At 44.2% G+C, this 17,464-nt stretch overlaps 1 protein-coding gene across 4 annotated transcripts in view; it reads right to left on the bottom strand.

Annotated features, from left to right (window-relative positions):
• Positions 1-5,340, bottom strand: part of EFEMP1 (EGF containing fibulin-like extracellular matrix protein 1) — a 70,691-nt gene extending 65,351 nt beyond the window's left edge. The window contains exons 1-2 of one of the 4 annotated variants that reach the window (XM_010841656.1): positions 5,166-5,340; positions 3,880-3,967 (exon numbers count right to left, since the gene is read on the bottom strand). In XM_010841656.1, coding sequence (XP_010839958.1) covers positions 3,880-3,963 — 84 coding nt within the window. In that variant the 5' untranslated portion in view covers positions 3,964-3,967; positions 5,166-5,340. Of the gene's footprint in view, positions 1-3,879; positions 4,031-5,165 lie in introns of all 4 variants that reach the window. The other 3 variants (XM_010841657.1, XM_010841658.1, XM_010841655.1) reach the window with 3 other exon arrangements.
• Between the last annotated feature and the right edge of the window lie 12,124 nt (positions 5,341-17,464).

The following is a 17,464-nucleotide window of genomic DNA, read 5'->3' as shown; positions in this document are numbered from 1 at the left end:
AAAAAAAAATCCAACTGAGTTCTTTTATTCAGCCCTTGACTATTCCCCCTCTCTCTAAATCCTCTTAGAACAGTCCAGCACCTGACTTTCCTTATCATTCCTATTCAGTTAAGTCCTGATCTGTCTTCTCATACCATGGCCTGCCTCCCAGCTTCAGTTTCTAAAGGTCCTCTCTAGTTCACTCACTGACAGAACCATCTGTCAAGTACCCTTTCACACCAGGCACCATCCTAGTCCCTGGGAAAGCAAAGATGATTAAGATCTTGTTCCTATTCTCAGGCAGCTCGCAGGCCTGAAGAGGAGACAGACAGGTAGATTAGTTGAAGCAAGATGTCAGGTGTCGTGAGACAAATTCACCTGTGGAAGGAGTGATGGACTCTGTTCAGGACTGTGGGTAGGCATGACAGGGTGGAAAGGAGGGCTTTATGGACGAAGCTACAAGTGAGTTGGATTTTTTTCCAGAGAGATGTGGTAAGTCTAGGATGAGGGACCACATAAGCAAAGGTGCAAAGCTGGAAGGAGCTACCAGTAGTCCTGGGTGGATGGAGTGAGATAAGAGAGGTAGGCAGGGCCAAACCTGGGAAGCCTTTCTCTGGAAAGGCCAAGTGGGAACTGAATTCGACCTTGAAGGTCAGTGAATCTCAAGCTTTATTATGCTTAAGAATCAGTCTGGTGCTTGTTAAAATGAGATTCCTGGGACCAACCAAAGGCTCTGACTCTGTAGGTCAGGTAGGGGGCATGGAATCTGAATTCCTAACAAGCATTTCAGGTGATTTTGATACAAGTTATCTATGGGCTACTTCTTGAGACATGCTGGTCTAAGAGATGAGGCCTCTGAAGAATTCTTAAGCTCAAGAAAACATCTGATCACATGCAGATTTGAGGAAGAGGTTTCAGGAAGGATTAAGCAAAAGTAGAATAAACAAACAAATAAACTTAAATTCTTCCATAAGAGCCAAGAGTTGCTTGGCAAACAACAGATGCTTGGCAAATAAATAGCTGATTGGAGACAGAGATGATTGGATTGGACAGACATGGATTGGAAGAATCAATATAGTGAAAATGAGTATACTACCCAAAGCAATTTATAGATTCAATGCAAAAAAAAAAAAAGAGACAGAGATGAGTTTAGATATTTTACTGACTTCCGAGACAATAAGGTGAAAACTAAACTCATTTTATTTCCCAAACTAACGCTTCTACTTTTACCAACACTGTCCAAGGCACTATACCACATTTCTCAGGAACCAGAATAACAATTTTAACATCAACTTTTCCATCATTTTCCTTCAAGCTCTGCTGTTTTTGCGTCCATTTTTATATCTCCCATGTTGGTGTAAGCCTTCCTGACTTCATGAGAAGGCAAATCTCCTTAGCTGGTCTCCATATCACTGCATTCTGCACACAAGCCTCTATGATAACCTTTCTTTGCTCTCTTGGTTACACTGCTCCTCCATCTAAGAGCTCACAAGGGCCTGTGGACCCCTCATCTTCCACTATTACCATCTTTAGGTTCTCCACACCACCCAGCTCCTTGTCACCTCCTGATCTTGACTTGGTTATGTTCCCTTCTAGTCTTTGATTATGCCACCTTTTCTGATTCAGGTGCCTCTTCAGGCTTTCTAGAATAATTCAAAGTCCTCACTTCCTTCAAGAAGTAGCAGCAAGTTCTAACTCCTTCAATAAGCCAGTCGCTTATTGAAGGCAGCACGTGCTAAGTCGCTTCAGTTGTATCCAAACCTTTGCAACCCTGTGGACGGTAGCCCACCAGGCTCCTCTGTCCATGGGATTCTCCAGGCAAGAATAATAGAGTGGGTTGCCAGTATGAACATTAATTACCTCTGCTTTTGTATTTCTTTAGCAACATGTATAAGCTGCATAATACTTTGTACTTTTCAACAGTACTTTTCTCAAGGTAAATTCCCCAAGGTTAAGGTCTGAAATTTTTTAGTAAACAAATAAGCTTGAATTCTTTTGATAGTGATGAGAATTGCTTATGCACAAGGCAGGTACATGACGAATACATAAGTGAATGGATCCTATCTTTAATATGAAAGGAGAATATGAAGCTATCTTGTGGATATGATCCCATCCTTCTGAAAGGTATCATTCAAGCCAGGCAGAATGGCAGTTCACTTGATAAATTTGTATGCTAAATAGAGGAGACTTGCAGTTTGTTTTAGGTCTTCAGTTCCAGGACATTCAATATGGATCACAATTAAACAAGCCTAGACTGAATTTAGTTTCACCACTTACTGGCTGTGTAGTCTTAATTTAGATACCTCTCCGATCTTTAGTTCTACTAGAAGTAAGAGCATGCCACTTAGCTCATACTTTGCTATGAGAATGAAAAGAGATAGTGTCTCCATAGGGAGTTACTAAAAAAATAGTTACATCTTGTCCTTTAACCATGAACTAATAGCCATATACAGTTTAAAAGAGAATAGATTTAATCTTGGCACAGAAAGGGTGCCATATCTGAGAAACCTGGTATAAATGGTGAACCCTAGTTAGCAGTCTTAAAACTACAGTGTCTAAACCACAGGGAACTTTCTCTGCCAAAGATGAGTAAGGTTTAGGTGATTAGCAAAGGGAAGGGAGTACAAGATAAGCAGTTGTAAAAGCAATAAAATCTATTATTACATGAATATAAAAGGGGGTAGCTAATTTAATTTTAACTCCCTAAGAAGGTAGTAAGTTTAGCCCAAAGAACAAAACAATTTCATCTGAAGATAAACAACACATGTATTCATTTCTCTTGCTTTATTTATCTTCAGCAGAGGAAGCAACTACATTTACCATTAAGTTAACAAAATATTTATACTAAACCCCATTTGATTTATAGTTGATCTGGACAACAAGGAACATTTGCCAGATGAATACTAACATTCTAGGGATAATACGGTATCAAAAAGTGAGATAATGTTTATTATCAGTAATTAACATTAGCTCACTTTTAGAGTTTTATTTTCAAAAATCTTCGAAATTCTTTTGAGTAAGATAACTTAATTTTAAGTTGGGAGCAAGTAGAAAAATATGGTTTTCATATTCTGATCCAGGACAAATGTCATTTGCCTCAAAACACTGATTAAAGACTAGAAAACACAAAACAGAGGTGCAAACAAACTCACCAGAAGTGAGGCAAGCACTGCTCTGTTCTCACCATCCATTCTGGGCAGTGGTGGGGAGGGGTGGTTAGATGATGATATTTTCAATACTTTATTCAATGTTGATTGACTCATACAATTAGCTAATTAATAAAGATTACTTGGAAATATCAGATATGCTAATCAGAAAATACAAAACCAAATTTCACACAATGCATTTTACCAAATACTGCATCCTGGTAACACATGTCTATCTGAGTGGCATTTATATGAGCTATCAGTTAGATTGTAAGTGAATAATAGCCTTTATAAAGTCGAGAAAATCCACTTACATGAGAACATAAGTCACATGCACAAATGAGGTGAAGGGCTTTTATGATATTTAACATTCCTATTTGAGTCTTACTCCTTGAGTTCTGGTTTTATCTGCATGTATATAGTAATTCATGTTTTCCAAAGACTTATACTCATTAATATGCTGAATGTTTCATAAACATGTAGCTTACTTTGATTTTTGTTTTAAAGGAGTTTCCCTTTTTGGCCTTGCATAAATCCTTACATTTTGGTCCCTATTTCAAATGGGGATCTAAATGAACTTTTGAAAGGCCAGGCTATTTACAACATATCTTAAACGTGAACCTTGTTAACGCTGGTTTAATTTATTACCCTCTGCAGAGAATAGCCCACATAGACTGGCAGGACTGGATAAAGTCTCCCTTGTGCCACAGAATCCCACTGAACCGCAGTTATCTCAGATTCCATCACCCCTTACCGTGTACGTGATGGTTTCTTCAGTGTCCTGTGACTTGACCAACGCCAGAGTCAGCATAGTTAGGAAAAGGGCTTTCAACATCATGAATCTCAAATAAAACACAGTACAAACCGATGCTTAGCATCCGCAGCGGAGGAAAATAAAACTTCAGCTGTAAAGTAACAAGCAAGCAAGGTAGAGAAGGTGGAGAAAGCTGAGGCTCCTTCATACACAACTTCTTCTAATCTACTTCTCATCTCCCCACCCCCTCCTCAACTTTCCCTTGGCCAAACGGGACACCAAAGGCTGAAGACGGCTGCAGAATTACATTTCGATTTACACTGTCCGGCTACGAATATACACAAAAGCTGTAAGGTAAGCAATTTACACTGCACCTACAATAGGCTCGAGAAAGGGGGTGAAAGAGAAAGAATACAGGGTAATTAATTTCAAAGGTGACGGTGCATTTTTTTTCCGAGGGTGGAAGTGGGGCAGCAAATCTCATATTCCTTTGAACGTTAAGGCTTTCCCTATAAGCTCACCTCCAGCTAGTTATCAGATCAGATCAGTCGCTCATTAAGTTCCTTGCAAAGTTCAGCAGAAAAACTTGTGAACCAATATGAATTATCTTGGCTTCTTTTTTTTTTTTTTTTTAACAAAATACCACAGCGAAACTCCGGAGCGATCTCCTCCCATAGTAAAATACCTGCCCTTCAGAACTCCTCACATTCCCCAGCGCAAACTCTCCAAGTGGCATTTCCACGCGTTCTCTGTGAGCAGCTTTGTTTAAAAGCCCCAGGTGGTGTAGAGGAGCAGCCCAAGCGTCTAGTTCCCTCGCGCCTTACGGGTGTCTCGGTCCCCGAAATGCTACCTTCAGGATCCGGTCTCCCTAAGGCCAGAACTGGGGAACCACACCGCAGCCCGAAGTACCAGTTTTAGGGCGGCCGGCCAGGCGTCCTCAGGGAGGCGAGGTCCCCTTTCTTAAAAGTATGTTAACAGGCGGCTGTCTCTGGGGAGCTGCTTAGTGCTCCAGCTTCTAACCAGTTCCGGTGAAATCCAGGTGCGGCTTAAATCTCACACACTGGCCCCCTGAAAGTTTCAAAACTTCGTTTGCGGGCAAAGCCCTGTCGGTTGATTGTCGGCACGCACACACATGCCCATCCAAACAGATGTCACCTAATGCTCGCACATCCTGACAGATCGCATTCCGAGACCTCACACCTCCACCTCCCTCTCTGCCTGAAAGATCCTGCACTGTGTGGGGGCAGGTCTCAGGTCCACTGCACCCCTCAAGTCACCCCACTTACTCCTCAGCGCGCGGCCACGCGGGCACGGGGTGCGCTGGTGTGACCCCCGCTCCGGGGTTCCTACCTGCGCGGCCGCGCTGCGCTCCGGCCCGGGCAGCGAGGGGAGAGCGCAGGGGAGGGCAGCCCCGTGGGTCTGAACTGGCGAGGTCTGGCAGCGGCGCGGCGGCAGGAGGAGGAGGAGAAAAGGAGGGAAAGGGGAGGGCGAAGGGGGGCGGAGGAGAGAGCTGAGGGAGGCGCAAGGGCTGAGCTGAGCGCAGCAAACCCAGAGGGGAGGGCGCGCTGCGCAGCTGGGTCTGCGCCCCTACCTCCGAGGGCGCCTGCCCGCCCCTCCCAGCCCCTCACCCTTAGTTCCCAGACGCGCCGGAACTCTAGGCACAAGATGGCACGTTTGGCATGTGATGTTTGGGATATGAATAGGCCTTGGTGATGCTCCAGCCTCCCAGGCAATTTCTCGTGCCCCGCGGAGTGGAAAACTGCTCTCCTAGAGAGCTTGCGAGCGTCCTGAGAAATTGCTTAAAAAAAAAAAAAAAGAGAATCCTAGGAAAGTAAATTAACCCCATTTATAGGACTAGTTCTTTCGCCTTTTCTTTAAGATTTTTTTTTTTGGTGGGAGGAGGGGATAGGGGAGTGTCTACTTCCTAAAATATAGAAAAAGAGCATTCATAATGTTGTAGCCATGCGTTCCGGGAAACAAACTCACTCAGAAGGACAATGCAGATAGTGGAATGCTGTTTGTTACACTGGTGGGCCCAAGGCAGAGTCTCCTCTTAGCCAAGGACCTTGACCAGTTTTTCTGAAAACCTTCTATACCCTAAGAGTATGTACCCAAATCCACTTCCCCCAATTCCCTGAAAGTAGTCTGAACAAAGGAAAAGAAAGATACAAAGTTAACCTGTGATTCATATGCCTTAAGCCTAGGTAGTTAGTGAAGTGAAAGTGAAGTCGCTTAGTCATGTCCAACTCTTAGCGACCCCATGGACTGCAGCCTACCAGGCTCCTCCATCCATGGGATTTTCCAGGCAAGAGTACTGGAGTGGGGTGCCATTGCCTTCTCTGCTAGGTAGTTAACAGTGGACAATTATCAATAGGCCTGTGGTCATACCCAAAAAGCATAATAGTAGTTATGATTCTATTCAGTTACACAGATAATTAGGGTATTCTTTTAGGCAACAGAGAGTCTAGGTACGAGCCCTGGGGCTCTTCCATCCAGTGGGCCTGGTTTTCCAGTTGGTATATCATTTCCATAGATACTGGGCATACAGCTCAAAGTCCACAATCCAGCCCAAGATGGAGTCCTGCTTTCAAGATGGAGCCTGTTCTGTCTGTTTCCTCCTTCATTCCCTTTTCTTGATGCTCTTAACTCATATGAGCATCATTCATAGGGATATATTGCGCCCTGACTCTCCGACCTCCAATTTGGGAGAACGACATCAACCTTTGGGTTACAAAGTTCATAATACATTGTAAAATAAAGAGTTCACAAGGCAGAACTATCAAGGCAACTATAACAATGGTAAATATAGTTTTCCACCAATCACCCTTCATCCAAGATAGGACCGAAGTCCAAAAGGAAGATTATCATCAGACATAACTTTTAACTGACCTTTCATGTCATCTAGGGTGGCTGATACATAGCCAGATAAATCAGGAATGTATGCACAACATTCAACTTTAACTATAGCACCAGTCCCTCTCTGTACTGAAACTATGGTTAGTCTCAAGATGATACCAGCAAGTCCTTGTAGCAGCAGTTGATTGTAGAGCTTCAAGCTTCATCTCTTCTTCTTCTTTAAGATGCTCTTGGGTTCATGGGGATCAGTGGGGTCCTTCTGTGTAGTCCACTCGGTGTCCTCTGGGTCTGCATGGTATGCTCTCTTCACGCTCGTGTGATAGATCCAGGGAGTGACACCTGTAACTTTAACTGCCGTAGGGGTGGTTAGAACAACAGTATATGGACCCTTCCAATGTGCCGCCAAGGAGTCGTGTTTCCAGTCCTTGACCACACCTGATCCCCAAGCACAAATTCGTGAATCTGTTCCCCAAGCGGGAATGGCACCCTTTCTTGTATAAACTTCATTACCTGATTTATTACCTTACCCAGTTGTTCCATCTGCTGTGAAATCCCATCTTCTCTTACCTGAGGCAAATTTGTTGACACCTGTTTTATTATGGGAGGGGGCCTCCCATATACAGTTTTGTCTCAAGATGATACCAGCAAGTTCTTGTAGCAGCAGTTGATTGTAGAGCTTCATCTCTTCTTCTTTAAGATGCTCTTAAAGAAGAGACGAGCCATGGGACTGTGGGGTCATCGTGAGTCTGAGCAGAGCCGTCAGAAACAAGTCCACCCAGGAACAGTCAGTCTCTGAGATCCACTTGGAGAGTGTCTCTTTAAGTGTCCGGTTGGTTCCTTCCACCACCCCAGAACTCTGGGGCCTATATGCTGTATGTAATTTCCACTTGATGTTTACAGTTTTGCTTACTTGTTATACTAAATCAGCTATGAAAGCTGGGCCATTGTCCGATCCAATGCTGGTAGGAAATCCAAATCTGGGAACTATCTCCCTAAGCAGGCACCAGGCTACTTTTGATGCTCTTTCAGTCTGGGTAGGAAAAGCTTCTACCCATCCCGAGAACGTACATACTATGACCAGCAGGTAATGGTAGTATTGGTGAGGTTTCTTTTCAGTGAAGTCCACTTCCAGGTGTTCAAACGGCAGCATGCCTTTTACCTGAATCCTTGGAGGTTTCTGTCTGTGCCAAGAGGCAGCATTGACCTGTGAGCAGGCAATGCAGTTCTGAGAGTTTGTCCTGTATAGGGAAGAGAGGCAAGGAACCAAGAAATATTTTCGAATTAGCTCTTCCAGTTTATCATGGCCTAGATGGGTCGCTTGGTGTGTTTGGCTTACCAGAGTGGGTGCCAGCTCCTCTGGTACCAATAATTTGCCACTTGGCAATTCCCACCATCCCTTTTCAGTCTTGATGGCCCCATCTGCTTTGGCTAGTTGGTTTTGGGCTTCAGTGTATTTTGGAGAGTCTAGCGTTAGCTCAGTTATCTCCGCCAAAATGGAAGCTTTAATAGGGATTTCACTTGTCACAAGCCCTCGGCTGCTTGTTTAGCGGTCTTATCTGCCAGTCTGTTCCCTGAGCCCGGGGGGTATCCTCTTTTTGACGTCCTCAGCAGTGTATGACTGCAACCCTTTCTGGTTCCCAGGCAGCATCTAATAGGGCCTTGATTTCTTCCTTATTTTTAATATCTTTTTCACTGGCTGTCAAAGGCCTCTCTCCTTATACAGAGCCCTGCAATGTGGCAAAAGCATACCTGCAGTCTGTGTAAATGTTTGTCTTCTTACCTTTTGACAGCTGGAGGGCCTGGATTAGAGCATATAGTTCGGCCTATTGAGTGGACCAGTGTGATGGCAGAGAGCTAGCCTCAACGATGGTTTCTTCCATGACTACTGCCTATCCCGACAGTCATTGTCCTTGTTTCACCAGGCTGGTGCCGTTGGTGTACAGGACCAAATCTGGGTCCAGGATTGGCTGGTCTCTCAAGTCAGGTCTGCTGGCATATTTCCTTGCAATCATGTGAGGGCCCACCTTCTCCCACAAGAAAGAGAGTAGCCAGATTCAGGGCCTGACAAGGCTCAGTAGTAACATGGGGTTCTCACATAACAGTCCCTGGTATTGAGTAATCCGGGATGTTGACAGCCATTCATGGGGGTCCCCTTGCAGGAGAATGTTGACCTCATGTGGGACTTTTACGAACAAATCTTGGCCCAAAGTCAGCTTGGTTGCCTCCCGGACCAGTAAGGCAACTGCAGCAACTGCCCATAAGCATCCCAGCCACCCAGTGGCAACATTGTCCAGCTGATTAGAGAAAAGTCACTGGTCTGTCCCATGTCCCCATAGTCTGGGACAACACTCCCATAGCCACCTTGTCCTTTTCAGTCACGTAAAGAGTAAATGGCTTAGCAAGGTCTGGCAGGCCCAAGGCAGGTGCTGACATAATTGTACTGGGTTTGAGTTCTACTACCAGTGGGACTTGTTTTGCAAGCCTGGGGTGGGTTGTCTTCTGCCCAGACCCCAGGGAATTGTTGAGTTAACTGTCTCTCTTGACTGTTTAGCCTGTCCGGTGTCCCTTCCGGGAGACCGTGCAACCTCTATTCATCTTGAGGGGTTACTGAGAGGAAGAGTAGATAGGTGGTTGAGCCCACTCGAACAGTGGGTCTTTTGTGGGGGGTAAGGTCACTTGTACCCCCAATTTAGACAGCAAGTCTCTTCCTAACAAAGGTACTGGGCATTCAGGGATGTATAAAAATTCATGAGTCACTGGGTGTCCCCCCATCTGACATTTTCAGGGTAGGCTGGAGACACAAAGGCTGCATTTACCACCATCTGAGACCCAGCAGCCTCTGGCTGGGTCCATTGGCATATTAAGTCTATAGGCCTCTCACAGTCTTTCGCAGAACTCAGAGGGTGATTCGCTTTCCCTTTGAATCACTTTGGAGGGTTTTGTGATACTCATAGCTTTTCGGGCCCCCTTCTTGACACCTTGTAAAATAGTCACCCAATATCTCTCCAGGTGGCCCCTCCCTTCCTCTCTGTTACAGTCCCAACTGGGCCTCTTATCAGGGGTGGCTAGTTCTGCCCACCACTGCGGGTTTGTGGTACCCTCAGGTACCATTTCTCGTAACCATTTTCTGGCCTCAGTTAGGATCCTGTGTCTGTCCTCAGTGCTGAAAAGGGAGACTAGTAGTTGGATTATGTCATCCTATGTAGGGCGGTGGGTTCGAAAAATAGTCTCCATTAGCCTAATCATGGCTTGTGGCTCCCCCATGCTACGGTGGAGTGTGTCTCTGCCAGTTTAATATATCGGTAGAGGAAAATGGCTGGTAATAATAGGCTACAGGGGGCGGATGGCAGTGCCCCCTGCGTCCTGAACTGGAGGCTATTGTAGCTCTCTGAGGGGCATCTGTAGTGGGGTTCTTTCCCCCTGTTCCTTGGCAGAGCATAGCCTCTGTCTAATTGCTGTGTTTTCTTCCCCCTTCCCATCAGTACTTACTGGGAGAGGTGGATACAATCTAGGAGGTTCAGCTGAGGTGGAATTCTGGGGGCGTTGACCAGAGGTCTCTATTGCTGGGATTGGAGCCTGCCGAAATGGCGGCTCTATGAACTCTGGGAGAGCTGGTGGAAGAGCAGTGGCTGCTGCAGGAACTTCACCTGGCCCTGGATTGGTCAGTAAGGCGGCCTCTGGACCTGGTGGAACACTGGGAGGCAGGCACGTCATTATCCAGTATGTGGGAGGAGTCAGGTCATCCCTGTCCAAATCCTGTAGAATTTCCTTTTTTATCATCAGTCAATTTTTGTGCCATTAATATTTTTCCCTTTCCCTTCTGGATACAGAACCTTGTCCAAGTAGGAGGGTCTTGAGCTAACCCTAACCATGAGTCAATATATGGATATTGATCCAGGTGTCCTGGCTCTCCTGTGACTACTGTATAGACTGCTTCCACTATTTTAAAGTTCATGGTGTTCTCTGGTGGCCATACTACTCCCATAGGGGGCCATTCGACCTCACAGAGTATGTGGAGGCAGTTAGGCTTCATCTTCACCCCATAGTCTCCTCAAAATCCCTTATTTAAATTTTTAATCATGCACTCCAATACAGTTGCCTTAGATTCACTTCCCCCCATCTTGCTTACCTTCTCGGACCTTCTTCTACTTTTCCTTTTCGTCTGTCTACAAAGTTCTCAGTACCCTATGTACTTCTGATATTTCCACTCAATGACACTTAAATTGCCATTCTGCCTCCTTCCTATTTGAGGTGAGAAGAGCCTTACCTGCCAGATCCCAGAGGGAGAAGGGGGATTGGCTTGTCTTCACCTGCCGGTCAGCACAGCCAAACCAGAACACCACGTGATCCAAGACTGTTTCTCCCTTAACTTTTAAAGTCCATTCTGCCTTGGTGGGCTTGATCAGGTGTGGATGAAAATACAGATGGGTTAAATATCCCACGTCCCAGGCCATCTCCGGAAAAGCCAATTTGTACTCACTTATGTATCCCCTTCCTTCTAGCATGACAGTTCCGAGGGGGTCAAGAATTTCTAGCAGATGGGACACCTCCTTGGGAAGGGCAGAATCAGTTCAGTTCAATCACTCAGTCGTGTCCGACTCTTTGTGACCCCATGAATTGCAGCATGCCAGGGCTCCCTGTCCATCACCAACTCCAAGAGTTCACTCAAGCTCATGTCCATCAAGTCGGTGATGCCATCCAGCCATCTCATCCTCTGTCATCCCCTTCTCCTCCTGCCCTCAATCCCTTCCAGCATCAGGGTCTTTTCCAAGGAGTCAACTCTTCGCATGAGGTGGCCAAAGTACTGGAGTTTCAGCTTTAGCATCATTCTTTCCAAAGAACACCCAGATCTGATCTCCTTTAGAATGCACTGACTGGATCTCCTTGCAGTCCAAGGAACTCTCAAGAGTCTTCTCCAACACCACAGTTCAAAAGCATCAGTTCTTCGGCGCTCAGCTTTCTTCACAGTCCAACTTTTAAATCCATACATGACCGCTGGAAAAACCATAGCCTTGCCTAGATGGACCTTTGTTGGCAAAGTATTGCCTCTGCTTTTGAATATGCTATCTAGGTTGGTCATAACTTTCCTTCCAAGGAGTAAGTGTCTTAATTTCATGGCTGCAATCACCATCTGCAGTGATTTTGGAGCCCTCCAAAATAAAGTCTGACGCTGTTTCCACTGTTTCCCCATCTATTTCCCATGAAGTGAGGGCAGAATACGAGCACACAAAAACCAAGTTTCTTCTCCTAAAAATCCCCTGGCAATTGCTTGGTAATAATTTTCCCCAAGACGGCGTGGACACCACCTCCTAAATGACCTTCACAAATTTCCTTCCTAAGCCCTAACACACTCGTCAACCTGTGTACCAAGCAATCGTTGCCACCTGCCTATTCCAGGCTCCTGTGGGTCTGTGCCCCTTCTAATCCCTCCCAGGGGGGTGATCAGGCCCCCTTTTCCACCCTACCGGGTGGGCTCCTCCTCACCTGAGCGCTCAGTTCCCCTGCTGCCGTCCACTACCCGCTAACATGAAAGGTCCGGGCATTGAGAAGCAGAATCCTTCCAGAAGGGCGAGGCGCCTTCCCCCCTCTAGAAGATTCGAGCCGCAAGGCCTTGGAGTAGTCCCAAATGGGACTTGACTCCTCAAAGTGAGGGGTTTCCCGGCCCATGTTGTAGCCATGTGTCCTGGGAAACAAACTCTCTCAGAAGGACAATGCAGATAGTGGAGTGCAGTTTATTATACTGGTGGGCCCAAGGCAGAGTCTCCTCTTAGCCAAGGACCCTGCCAGTTTTTCTGAAAACCTTCTATACCCTAAGTGTACGTGCCCAAACCCACTTCCCCCAATTCCCTGAAAGTAGTCTGAACAAAGGAAAAGAAAGATACAATCAAAGTTAACCCATGATTCATATGCCTTAAGCCTAGGTAGTTAACAGTGGACAATTATCAATAGGCCTGTGGTCATACCCCAAAAAGCACAATAGAAGTTATGATTCTATTCGGTTACACAGATAATTAGGGTATTCTTTTAGGCAACAGAGAGTCTAGGTATGAGCCCTGGGGCTCTTCCAACTGGAAAACCAGGGGGCCTGGTTTTCCAGTTGGTATATCGTTTCCATAGATACTGGGCATATAGCTCAAAGTCCACAATCCGGCCCAAGATGGAGTCCTGCTTTCAAGATGGAGCCTGTTCTCTTTCCTCCTTCAATTCAACAAATATTTGTGACTTACTGTGTGCCAGGTGTTGGGAATAGGCCAAGTAGAACTCACACAAAATTGTGAGGTTGTGTTGTTTTTGGTCTTTCAACCACACACCCCCCTCCCCCCACCCATGCCTTTATCATCTACTGCTTTTCTTCTCTCCACTGGTTCATTTATGGGAGTCCCCAACATTGGTCATTCAAAATTGGATATTTTGCTCTCACCTTTCGTACTAATGGTGGAATTTCAGGAATTTGGAGAGAAAAAGAAAAATTTTTTTTCTGGCTTCTTCAAGTCATACCACACAGATTGTGGCTATCTTTGAACGCTCCAACTCTAAAGTCAGATTAATAGTTTGCCTCCAAGGCAGTTATGACTTCTAAAGAAAATAGTTTCATGAATGAGAAAATATGCAAGCTGAAGTTGTTGACTCAGCACCCCCTCAGCAGGGGCAGAGGCTCCGCCCAACAGCTCCTTCTCCTTCCCTGCAGACCAAAGGGCATCAAATGATAGGGAATGCAAGAGAAAGAGAGGGGCTGTGGTGGTGGGGGGGTGGGGGAGGGGGGCCGGGGGGGAGCCTCTGTCCTTATCTGTTGTGTATGTAGTAGGTTGCCAAACTTGCCAGTTTGGTTGCAAGCCACACAGCAGTGGACAAGATCAGAGGAGCTTCACCACCCTGATGCTTCACCATAGTTATTTTAGTGTACGGGGTTTTGGTAATAGTATTGAAGATTTTGGTGCCAGAATTTCCATTTTTGTTTCCCCAGTCATTATTGACCTCCAAACTTTAGTAAATTGTATCTTTGCTTTTGTACAGTAAGAAGTTCTGTCTAGACATTTTATTCTACTTTTTGAGTTCTTTTTACCTATCTTCAGCCTTTTCCCCAGGAAAAAGGGGGGTTAAAACCCCCAAATTTCTATCTCCAGCCAGGAATTGTTCCTGTACATCCAACTCCTGACCTGCTATCTTCATTTGTGCACCTAATGGACATTTCAAACTGAACAGTCTGCTGACTTTTACCCTTCTTCCCGACCTTCTCTACCTACCTGCTTCACCATCTTAATGAACAACAATTTCATCTTTCCATTTGCTTAGATCCAAGATCACAGAGTCATCCGTGGCTTCTCTTCTTTCTTACACACCCTGCATTCAGTTCTTCAGAAAACTCTGTTGGCTCCATCTTTAAACTGTATCCAGAACTGAACAACTTCTCATTACTTATTTCATGACCATGCTGGCCTCTGCTGCCACCATCTTCCACACAAATTATTTTAGCCTCCTTATCTTTCTCCTTACTTATACCCTCGCTCCTCTGCAGCCATTTCTCAGCAGAAGTTCATGTACATGGAATCCTAGAACATGTACATTTTTGCATCTGGCTTCCTTCACTCAGCATACTTTTGAGATGCATCCTAGCTGTTAGGTATATCAGAAGTTCACTCCTTTTTAATTAATGAGTATTGTTCCACTGTGTGGATATACCCTGGTTTGTCTATCTGTTCACCTGTGGATGGGTATTTGGATTGTTTGTGAATAAAGCCATCATGGACATTTAATGTAGAAATCTTTGTGTGGACATATATTTTCCCTTCATTTAGATAAATACTTAGAGGTGGAATCTCTGGGTCATATGGTATAGGTATGTTTAACTTCATAAGAAAGTGCCAAAGTATTTCCCAAAGTAGCCATACCACTTTACATTCCTACCAGCAGTATGTGAAACTCTGTGATATTGTCAGCAACTTATAATGCTAGCCATTTTATGGCAGGTGTGTAAGTGGCAGCTCATTGTGGTTTTATATTATGTTTCTCTGATATCTAATGATACTGAACTTTTTTATATGCTCATTATCCATCATTATGTCTTCTTTTGTGAAGAGCCCATTCAAATCTTTATTTCTTTATTTTTGTTTTTTGTCTTATTAGTAGTAAGAGCTTTTTAAAAAATACAAGTTCTCCCTGCAAGTTCTTTGTCAGATTTTTGAATGTTTTCTCCCAGTCTTTGTTTTGCCTTTTCATTCTCTTAATGCTGTTTTTTTTGGGAGCAAACATTTTTAAATTTGATGAAGTCTAACATTAATTTTTTCTTTTTTGTTTTGACCTCTTTATTTACTATTTACAAAATCTTACCTTTGGGAAATCTTGTAAGTGCTATAAGCCTCAGTTCCTGCTTCTATAAAATTGGAAGGATAACACACTTTCTTTCTTAAGGTTGTGGGGACTAGGTAAGAAACTCATGGTAAATATCAAATACATGTGAATGATTGTTCTGAGATATTAGAATATATAGTGTGATGGGCTATAGTAGACTATTCCTCCATCTTAACCCAGGATTCTTTAGGTATTCCTTACAATAGGGCATCTCCCGACAGGTATAAGGTAATGAAATCAGCAATGGCATTCTCTGGCTGTTGTTTCAGGGTAGCCCATCGTCCCACCTCAACCAATCAGAACTGAGGGGAAGGATTTCTTTCCTAGGTGAAAGGTCTCCTAAGCCCACACTGGAGAACAGTGTAGCCCTTAGCAAGATTTTACTATTGCTCCCTTTTTAAATGGAGAAGGAAATGGCAACCCACTCCAGTACTCTTGCCTGGAAAATCCCATGGACAGAGGAGCCTGGTAAGCTACAGTCCATGGGGTCACAAAGAGTCAGACATGATTGACTGACTTCACTTTTTCTTTCCTTTTAAAAAAAAATTCCTTGAAAATAATTAGAAGTCTCAAGGACCCACAGGCTTTAATTGAGTCATGGAGCCACAAATCTTGTGGTTAAAACCTGATTAATGATTTTCACTAGTATGTGGGTAACTGGAAAGTGAAATCTATGAAAAAATATTAAGAAGGCAGTGAAGAAGGCAGTGAAGATGGAACAATTATGTAGGGATTAATGGCAAGGTGATTGACTCATCCCAGTTTTCCCAGGACTTTTCCAGTTTTTGCACTGGAAGTTCTATATCCTTGGAAAGCCCTCAATCCTAGGCAAACTTAAAGGTATAGAAAAGGGAATTCCTTGGCAGGCCAGTGGTTAGGACTCTGAACTTTCACTGCTGAGATCTGAGTTCCATCCCTGGTATGGGAACTAAGATCCTGAAAACTGTAGTGTGGCCAAAACAAAAAAAAAAAAGTGAAGAGAAAAGGTGTGGTAGAAAGAAAATATGAAAGGACACAGGAATTCTTGCCTGGACTTTTGCTGTGCTTTAGCTGGGTAATCATAGCAGTTGCTCAACTTCTTTGTGTCAGTTTTACACAAACACTGACCTGGGTAAAAACATTTATTTGTAGTTGTTATATTGAATCTACCTGTTGTTGTCACCTTCTACTTACCTGTATTTCTCACATTGCTTTTGCCTGTTCATCATTTCTTTCCTTAGAGTGGTAGGCCATCAGCAGTCATCAGAATGTCCCCTAAATACAAAAAGGAAAAATTCCTAGGTCCAAAAAAATAAGGAGAAATGACTTAGTGCCAGTAAGAGAAGAATGTCAAAGTTTAAAACCTGGCTGTTAGGTCTAGGAAGTTGTGGCAGAAGTACTGTCTTCTCTAGTGTCAGTAAGAGAAGAATGTCAAAGTCCAGAACCTGGCTGTTAGGTCTGGTGAGATGACAGAAGTATTGTCTTCTTCTTTTTTTTTAATTTAAATTTATTTATTTTAATTGGAGGTTAATTACTTTACAATATTGTGTTGGTTTTGCCATACATCAACATGAATCCGCCATGGGTATACACGTGTTCCCCATCCTGAACCCCTCTCCCACCTCCCTCCCCGTACCCTCCCTCTGGTTCATCCCAGTGCATCAGCTTCAAGCATCCTGTATCCTGCATTGAACCTGGACTGGCGATTCATTTCTTATATGATATTATACATGTTTCAATGTCATTCTCCCAAATCATCCCACTCTCTCCCTCTCCCTCAGAGTCCAAAAGACTGTTCTACACATCTGTGTCTCTTTTGCTGTCTCCCATACAGGGTTATTGTTACCATCTTTCTAAATTCCATATATATGTGTGAGTATACTGTATTGGTGTTTTTCTTTCTGGCTTACTTCACTCTGTATAATAGGCTCCAGTTTCATCCACCTTATTAGAACTGATTCAAATGTATTCTTTTTAATGGCTGAGTAATACTCCATTGTGTATATATACCACGGCTTTCTTATCCATTCATCTGCTGATGGACATTTAAGTTGCTTCTATGTCCTGGCTATTATAAACAGTGCTGCGATGAACATTGGGGTACACGTGTCCCTTTCAATTCTGGTTTCCTCGGTGTGTATGCCCAGCAGTGGGATTGCTGGGTCATAAGGCAGTTCTATTTCCAGTTTTTTAAGGAATCTCCACACTGTTCACCATAGTGGCTGTACTAGTTTGCATTCCCACCAACAGTGTAAGAGGGTTCCCTTTTCTCCACACCTTCTCCAGCATTTATTGCTTGTAGACTTTTGGATCGCAGCCATTCTGACTGGTGTGAAATGGTATCTCATAGTGGTTTTGATTTGCACTTCTCTGATAATGAGTGATGTTGAGCATCTTTTCA

Source organism: Bison bison, unplaced genomic scaffold, assembly GCF_000754665.1.
Source record: "Bison bison bison isolate TAMUID 2011002044 unplaced genomic scaffold, Bison_UMD1.0 scf7180017864166, whole genome shotgun sequence".
Classification (NCBI taxonomy): domain Eukaryota; kingdom Metazoa; phylum Chordata; class Mammalia; order Artiodactyla; family Bovidae; genus Bison; species Bison bison.
This window is presented reverse-complemented; position numbering and strand designations above follow the sequence as displayed.